The sequence below is a fragment of the Chrysochloris asiatica genome, unplaced genomic scaffold (assembly GCF_000296735.1).
Source record: "Chrysochloris asiatica unplaced genomic scaffold, ChrAsi1.0 scaffold00002, whole genome shotgun sequence".
Taxonomy (NCBI): domain Eukaryota; kingdom Metazoa; phylum Chordata; class Mammalia; order Afrosoricida; family Chrysochloridae; genus Chrysochloris; species Chrysochloris asiatica.
Window position 1 is genome coordinate 57,972,898 of NW_006408520.1, and position 9,457 is coordinate 57,982,354.

At 33.7% G+C, this 9,457-nt stretch overlaps 1 protein-coding gene across 1 annotated transcript in view; it reads left to right on the forward strand.

Annotated features, from left to right (window-relative positions):
* PTGER3 (prostaglandin E receptor 3 (subtype EP3)) overlaps window positions 1-7,892 on the forward strand; it is a 62,642-nt gene extending 54,750 nt beyond the window's left edge. The window contains 3 exon segments of the mRNA XM_006831091.1: window positions 1,125-1,388; window positions 7,739-7,836; window positions 7,838-7,892. Of these exon segments, the coding sequence (XP_006831154.1) occupies window positions 1,125-1,388; window positions 7,739-7,836; window positions 7,838-7,892 (417 nt within the window).
* Window positions 7,893-9,457: the final 1,565 nt, after the last annotated feature.

The window sequence follows — 9,457 nt, forward strand, 5'->3', positions numbered from 1 at the left end:
ATATATATAATTAATTCTTTGAAAAAAATTTCTATGAAAGTAATTACAGAGTCAGGACATAGGGTTATCTATTTTTTTCCTACCCATTACCCTGGTTTTGTTTCTGGAACCTCAGTTTGTCCAGTCATTAAATAGTGATTTAGCCAAGAACCATGGATCAAATTCCAGGAGGTGAACTATTGTTATTAGTCAAACCTTGAAATCCCTGTCCCCATTGTCAGTAATCATTTTGAAGAATAACCTGATCCAACTCTGTTCATTAAAACAAAAGGGAGATGGCTAGAAGCTATGGTCTACATACTAGTATGGCCTAATAAGCATTTTCATGTAATTTTTGCTGTCTTGCTTGTCAGTTTGCCCACTTTACTTGTGTTCATATTTATTAAGCATATATCTATATTTTTAAGTAAAATGGGGATTACATAAGCAGATTTGGCAATATCAGAAATCCTAACATTATTTTTTTTCTCCTTGCTGACTTACTTTCACTGGTACACAACCAAGAGAATTAAAAATATTTTTAATATGAAGATAATATAGCAAATTGCATTTTTATTTTGAAGGATTGGCTCTCATTTGGGTCTGTCAACCCATTGATGTTTTTCTGAAACAAGACAGATGGCTTTAGCTAATTTTGGGATGTGTTATTTTCAAGTTTCTTAAATTCCACAGAGCCAGAGCCTGAGAACACAGGCTTTTTAGCTACATTATACCAAATAACCAAAAATGTGGGAAAATTTGTAGGAATGTCGTGTATTAATACAGGGCTATGTTCTATGAATAGGGCCCCTGATGGTGCAATGGTTAAGCTCTTGGCTTCAAACAGAATGATCTGTGTTTTGAATCCACCAGCTGCTCCTTGTGAGAAAGATGAGTCAGGCTGCTTTTGTAAAGATTCCCATCTTAGAAATCTCTTGGGTAGTTCTACTCTGTCTTATAGGGTCTCTATGAGTCATAATCAAGTCGATGGTTTTAGGAGAACTAAGAGTATAAATTTTGCTTGAATTGCTCATTTCACTGTAACAACCAATTTATTGAAAGCCAATTATGTGCAAAATATTGTATAAATGAGATGCATATGACCTTATCAATTTTTGAAACAATGATTTGTCCCTCTTTCTCAGATAATGATGTTGAAAATGATCTTCAATCAGACATCAGTTGAGCTCTGCAAGAATCAGGTGGAAAAGCAGAAAGAATGCAACTTCTTCTTAATAGCCGTTCGCCTGGCTTCACTGAACCAGATCTTGGATCCCTGGGTTTATCTGCTGCTAAGAAAGATCCTTCTTCGAAAGTTTTGCCAGGTAGCAAATGCTGTCTCCAGCTGCTCTAATGATGGACAGAAAGGGCAACCTATCTCATTAGCCAATGAAATAATACATACAGGAGCATGAAAGAGAATACTTAATCAACTTGAATGTTCACAGTTTGAGGCAACAAATAACCATTAACCTAACTGTGAATTTAGGAATATTTGGCATACCACTGTTTATGCATCAAAGTGGAATTTTTGATATAAGGCTAAATGATCTCAGATAATCCCATATGTGCCAAAAAGATTTAAACACAAAAGAAAGTATATTAACAATAGTAGTGTTTCTGGGTCACTGCCATTTATAGTTGAATATGTGATTATTTATGTGATGAAAATTTTGTGTGTGTGTGTGTGTGTTTTAATAAATAGCCTTGGTCTCTTTGGGAGTGAAGTGAAGATAATTAATATTCCAGTATACTGAGTGTATGGGGAATTTAACCACACATATTTTCAAAGACAAAGGGATAGTGGTTTGTTTTTGTTCAAAGACATTGGTCTTCTGTTTTCTATTTCACTCACTCATTTACTGTTTGTGTTACTTTTTTCCTTACATTTTAAAAGGTTAAAATAGGAAAACAAATGTATTCACAATATTCATTGGTACTGATCTTACTTAAATATTGCTTAATAGCAACAAATTAGCTCATAAGCTTAGAAAATTTAAGTTTTGGCTGGGTTGGAAATTAGGTTTATTTGCTATGTGAATAAGAACAAATTTTACTTTGTTTCAAATATGGTTGGATTTGTGTCTATCCACATTGTAAATACTTCTACTTTTGAATATGTTTTGTATTCCTGCAAGCTTGGAGCAGAGTCATGAAGCTGATCTATGGGAGTCAGTGAAGTGATTTTTCCTGAATACTCTTTACGCTGAAAGGGCACTTGGGCTAATTATGTACTATGACTTTTCCACCAAAATGATCTCCTAGTCTGTTGGATATTTAAAGAGTATAACTCTAATTCTAATACCAAAAGTATTTTGGGAGATTAAACTTGTTTATCCAAAACCCAATCTAAACCCTTGACCATCAAATCAATTCAGACTCCTAGCGAGCCTATTGGAAAGAGTAGAGTAGAAATGCCTCAGAGGGTTTCCAAGATTGTAATCTTCACAGAAACTGCTATATCTTTCCCTGACATTTAGGTTAGGAGCCAAGTGCTAAGCCATTGTGCCCACTGCATCACCAGGACTCCTTCAGCCTATTTATGATGATGGTGGTGGTTACGTGCCATGGGTTCAGTTCTGACTCATAGTGACTCTGTATAGGGTTCCCGAGGCTGTACAATTTTAAGGGAGCAGAAAGCGTCATCTTTCTCCCTCAAAAGAGCTGGTAGATTTGAACTCCTAGCCTTGCAGTTAACAGCACAACTCGTAACCTACTATACACTACCAGGGTTCCTCAGCCTATTTATAGGATAAAAAGTAATAATTTTGACCCATTCACAGTCCTTCCTCTGTTCTCTTCTCAAAGTTGTGGTTGTTGTTGTTGTTCAGTGCCATTGAGTCGGTTCTGACCCATATGACCCTGAACAGGGTTTCCGGGGCTGTAAATCTTTACGGGAGCAGAAAGTCTCATCTTTCTCCTGCAGAACAGCTGGTAGTTTGGAATTGTTGACTTTGCGGTTCGCAGCCCAATTCGTAACCACTACGCTATCTAAATATTTATTATTAATATGTTTTTCTATAGTCTTATTTTACAAACCTTGATAACTAAGCATGACATCTTTGTAACACTAGTACATCACTACATTAAGTTTTGAGAAATTTACTTAAAAACAAAAACTGCAAAAAGAAGTCTCCATAACAAATTGTTAAGTGTCACTGAGTTGGTTCTGACTCATAGGACCCTGTTTAGGGTTTATGAGGAACAGCTGGTGGGTTTGAACCACTGACCTTGTGGTTAACAGTCCAGTGCTTATTCTAAAACACAACACCAGGACTCCAATAACTTTGTTGTTGTTAACTGCCATCGAGTCGATTCTGACCCATAGCGACCCTGTATAGGGTTTCCAAGGAGAAGCTGGTGAGCTTGAACCATCAACCTTGCAGTTCAAATGACTTTGCAGTCTGACGCATTAGCCCACAGTGCCATATCAGGACTCCTTGTTTAAGTTAGACCTAAATAAAATGCTCTTCATATCCTTTGGTACATTCATTTTATAAAATCGACTGAAATTTTATTTTATTTAAAATTATAATTTATTTTATTGCTTTCCTGGTTTTTGTTTTTTAAGTTGCAATTTATTTATACTTCATTATAACAACTGATTTTTCCCCCCCTGTGTTTAGTGGGTATTTAGGGAAATACTAATTTTAGCAGCTACAATATATCTGTTATATTAATGTATATACCAATGTAGATCAATTAGACCCATTATAAAATTTCTGTAGCCCACAAAACTAGATTATCCAACAGTTTATGTGGTATGCGAAAAAACTACCTAAGAATTTCACATTATCACTATTTATTAGATAATAGAATTTGGTATGTAAATTATGCCCATTCCAGAAAAAAAAAAAGCATTTAAATGAAATACCTCGCTTTACCTTTTGGTGGTCCTCTAATCCTAGGTTATAATCAGATGAATGTACACATTAAGTTTGGAATGGTGAGGATTTGGGTATAGTGCATATGACTGGTTATTTCTTCTAGCAAGTACTACAGCAAATGGAATATAGAAAGTATTCAGTCAATTTTGTTCACTGTATGAATGAGCAAAAAAAAGTCTGCTAAGACCTAGGACGTCTTGATGATACACATGCCATGCAATTGGAGTGCTTCATCCCGTTTTAGTCTATAAAGCTGAAAAGGGAATGATGTATGCTTCTTTAATTACAATTTATCTTCAAATGTATAGTCATATTGCTGGAAAAAAAGAGTGCTTTATTTGCATTATTACTTTGTTGTTATTAAGTGATGTCAAGTCAATTCTGACCCTTAGCAACCCTGTATAGGGTTTCTGAGGAGTAGCTGGTGAGCTTGAACTGTCGACCTTGCAGTTCAAACGGCTTTGCAGTCTGGTGCATTAACCCACAGCACCACACAGGAGACTGATATTTCAACATAGTAATGGAGATTACTAACAAAAGAGTATCAGTTTTCATCAAACCACACAAATACAGAAAGACAAAAAAGCCTGAGGTTTTCCTTAACTACAAAAGAAATTCCTATCCAAGAGATACATGGTAAGTAGGAGTGAATTCATGGCAGTTTTTGAATAAACTTGAAAAGGAGGCGGAAAAGGAAGAAACTATGCAAATTTCATTGTGAGTTTTGCAATCTAGATAGCCTTTTGTTAGTCCAGGAAAAGCATGATAATAAATAAAAATCTCAAATGATTTAAGCCTTTGGATAACAGTTGATACTAGACTTTACAGGTGTTGTGCAAAAGGCCCTATGAGCGCCATGAATCCACTCCTACCATGTCCGAAAGTAGACACCTACAGTCCTTGCAGAAAGGCATGTCTATTCCAAATTTATGTTTATTGACCTTTAAGTTCACTCTCACATACTTTGTTTATCCATGTAGCTATCTGCACAGGGGAAAAAGCACATGTCTCAATTATGCTAATACCTATAATTTGTCATCTTGATTATAAAAAAGAATTAGAGGCCTAGGAGGTATAGTGAAAGAAATAAGTGTAATGTAGATACATGTAAAAAGATACATATTTAAAATAAGTTAGTAATGAATTTACAAAGCCATCTTCATTTTCCAAACAATGAATTTTTATGGCTGTGTTGTGTCACAAAAAGAATGATCACATGCTATCCAAGAAGAACAATTACATTTTCAAATAAAACAAGTATGGTTGTTTTTTCCATGAACATTTTGAAATCCCCTAATGAGTCCTGGTGTGGCGCTGTGGGCTAATGTGTCAGACTGCAAAGCCATTTGAACTGAAAAGTAGGCGGTTCAAGCTCACCAGCTGCTCCTTGGAAACCCTATACAGGGTCGCTACGGGTCGGAATCGACTCCACGGCACTTAACAACAACAACAATGTGTATTTGGTGCAGGACTGGGCAATGTTTGGTTCTGTTGTGCATAGGGTTGCTATGAGTTGATACTGACCCAATGGCACCTAAAAACAACAACAAGTGTGTAGTTTAAGCTAAAGAAACAAAATATGCTATCTCAAGATTTATCAGATTTTCCCAGCGCTGCTTACCAAGATAATCTAAGCAAAGGGTTTACCATGCCATATTTAAATAACTATGAAGTATAAAGGTGTGCCTATGTCTCTACTTACCATTCCTTATGATAGGAAAGATATTTTACTATGTTACAGAAAAAATTCTGAAGGTTTACGTAAAGTGAACCCTCAGAGACTTTGTGACTACACTGGTTTGAATAACAGACAAATGAAAAACTCCAAAAAACCAGTATTGCAATGAGGTGATTAAGCACTAGCAGTATTTTCATATCAGATTTTCAAGTCCAATATGTCCTTTTATTTATTCAATGATTTATATATAATTTTTGTTGTTTCATTTTTAATCCTAAATTAGTGATCAGCTTTCAATCTTACCAGGATGCATTTGATGCTCATTTATATTGAGATTAAATCAGCAAGAAATTTTTTTATTTGAAAATTGTAGGCACATATATAGCCTACTTATTATTCTTTTATTTCGAAACGTCCCTGGAAATAAATAGCATACTGGGAGATAAATGACATAGAAATATTGTAGAGCATTTATATGAATAATACACTAATGGCTTAATCAGACTAACAAAAATGTCTGTGTTTTTTTCTATATAAAAATTTTATGCTATCAACCATTCCAAATTGACCTATCTACCTTTTTATTGCTTGTTTTGATTAAATATATATTTCAAAATCTACAAAAATTGAGGTCTAAGCAAATGTACAGAATTGTACAATGAGTGAGATTATATCATTTTTAAATGAAGAATATATGCTGCTGTGATTAAGTCCATAGGACTTTCTTCTTGAGTTATAATAAAATGCTTGTAAGAGGTTTCTGTGATGTTTCACAACATAGGTTGTGAGAGAGTCAATTTACAATCTCAAACTCACATATCCATTTGTTAAGACACTAACATCTGTACAACATTCTAAGGAAGTTTAGAGGTAAAGATTTTGTATAAAGTATGAAACAAAATTAGGACAAATATTTGAATTAAAATATAATTATATTGGTATCATTTATTCAGGCAATCATTTCATGTGAAAGTTAATTTTTACTTGAATTATCTTCACCAAATGGCATTAATTTGGGGATGAATTCATTTTGATAGTTTTCAAATAAAATCTTTCAGATGTCATCCCTGAATGTCATTTTTAATTAAGTTGATCTTGAGTAGAACTGAAAAAAATGAAACAAAAGTAGGCCAGGTTGATTTCATTCCAAAATAAAAAAAGGGAAGACAGACACATCTATGACAGAGTTGGAAAGTCTAGAACTAAAACATGTTTTCAAAAAGAAGTGAAAAGCTACTAGACCTGAAACATGAACTTAGGTCACATGAGAAGATATCTCTAAACATGCTACTCAATATTTCCTTTCCTACTTGACTTGTTCTCTGCTCTATAATTTCTAAAATGAAGGATTTTTCTATATAAAGGAAAATAATTTATATAAATTTATTTATTAATTTTCATATTTTAAGAAGAGCACATTAAGATAATGTCTAGAAGTGTAATTTAATCAGATACATTATATCATTCTCAATTATATAGCATTAATTTTCTGTTTTAAGAATAAATAAGTTTTCTGTATTTAAGTGAAAGTTGTCTTGTTTTTAGAAATTTTGCCCCAACCCTCTGCATATAATAAACAACTTAAATGTCTACTGGGTTACATATTTCACTATTCCAGTCAAATTCCCTTGCCCCAACCTGGTTATCCACTTTCTCAAAGGGAGAAAGTATCAGAAATATTTCTTATTGGTGAAGCTGGGATTGTTTTTAAGAGAAGGGAGGCAAACAACATTTATAATTGTTAGTACCATAAAATATGTAAAATAGACCTGCATCTGTTTTTTATTTTTTATTTTTAATAAATTCATTTTTGATGAAGTAATCTTATTACAGGAGTAAGGATAGGAATAACACAAATCATCATTAATAACACATCAATCATTTTATGCTTTTTGAGCATCTTGGTGATAATCCCACCTCTAAAGTTATTTTCAAATGTGTAGTTTCTCTGATCGATTGTTGATTGGTTTGGATTTAGAATATTTAGGTCCTTTAAATAGAGTGAACTAGCTAGCATTTAGCCAAAGCTAGTTAATTGTCAAACTTTAACAGTAGTTTGAAAATAGTTTCTTTATATAATTTTCAGTTTCTGTGGAGATCAATGCTACAATATTAAGCATGAAAAAAATATATATGATTTGCTGGTACACTTCAATTTTCTTTCTACTTTTGAAAGAGTATGCACGTGTGATAGGCATGGAGGCGGAGTGGGACAGAGAACATAGAGAAAGATGTGGAGAAAAACTACATTTTCAATCTTTAAAAATTCATGTTTTTAGGCCATGCTACAGAAACAAAAAGGATGGGACCACATTTGTCTGTGTACACTTGAACATCAATTAGGTTAAAGTGAGGAGTGGTCTGCTACCCTCGCTTCCACACCCAACAATAGATTCCAGTTCATGGCAACCACATGATGCAGAGTAGAACTGCTCCATGGTGTTTTCAAGACTGTGATCTTTTGGAAGCTGACATTCTGTCTTCTGAAGCATCTCTGGGTTGGTTCAAACTACCAACCTTTCTACTAATAATACAGCAGTTGATTGTTTGTTCCTCTTTCTTTCTTTCTCTCTATACACATGAAGAATAAGAAATATTTCACTGTTTCTCTTTTCTTTTTACCAAATGTTTCGTACAAATAGCACAAGGTTGAACAGCTCTTTAAGAAAACAAATGAAAAATAAGCACTGATTATCATGGTCTGTTTATAAGAAATGAATGTCTGTGCTACTATTTGTATGATTTGTCTAAATAAGAACTGAAATGATTGGCATTGTGATAAATAATGTAAAAATTCAGTATAGAAAGTGTCCTCTGGCTCCCATTCCTATACATTTGTTTAAATGGCAAAGCATACTTTTGTCACCACTATATAAACTATTTTTGGAACAGCATCTTTAATATATTTAAATGTATCTTCCAGTGCATTTAAAGGCTGGTTTTCAATATTGTGGAGACAGAATTTAAAAGAATGAAAAGTGCATTCAATTTATGGCATAAAAATCATAGCTAGTCTGTGTATTTAATAAATGTATGTTATTTATGTTGTATTTGTCAATGGTAAATAAAGTTGAATGTTCTGAAAAGTCCTTGTCTTTTTTTCCTGATAACAATTTATGGCAGGAATTTACTTCTAATTGTATTAAGTGTTTCACTGAAATCTTATTTGACATACTTTGTCAAATAGCAGCACTATGTAATGCAACAACATCATGCTATCTGGAGCAATTAAATTATTGTGTTTATATTCCATAATCACACTAATACACATTATCTTTGATTTGTTGTAAATCTGAGACATGTTCTATTGTATTTTCAACATGATACTTTTTAATGTTATAATCATAGATTTTTGTTTTTAACACAAAAACACATTTATAAATTACCCTAAATTGTTCTTCTATACTGTATGCTAAACTCATTCTAATAGATTCTAGTGTAATTTTCACTAGAATTGTCCTTGTTTCATTCACAGCCAGACTTTTTAGTAAACGTGTACTTGGATATTGGTGTGATTCCTGATGTGGCGCTGTAGGATCAGCACTGTACTTTCAACCACAGGTAGGAAATTCAAACCCACTAACTGCTCCTCAGAAACCTTACACAGGGCTGCTATGAGTCAGAAGTGACTCGATGGCACTTAACAACAACAATTCTTGATAAAGACAAATGATGGACTGCCCACTACTCTGTGCCAGGTATTTATTCTGATCACTGTACCTCTTGCTTCTTAAGTGAAAGGGAAATTATATAGAATGTATGTAGCCTTCAAAGCCAAGCTCATTAAAAGTAGTATATCAAGTTAGTCTTCCTTCTTCCTAAGAAAAATAATCTAGGAGGAAGTCAGTTTTTTACTCTATCTCTGCCCCTAGGGAGGAATCCTGGATCAGATCTTATGCTTTTTTTTTTTTTT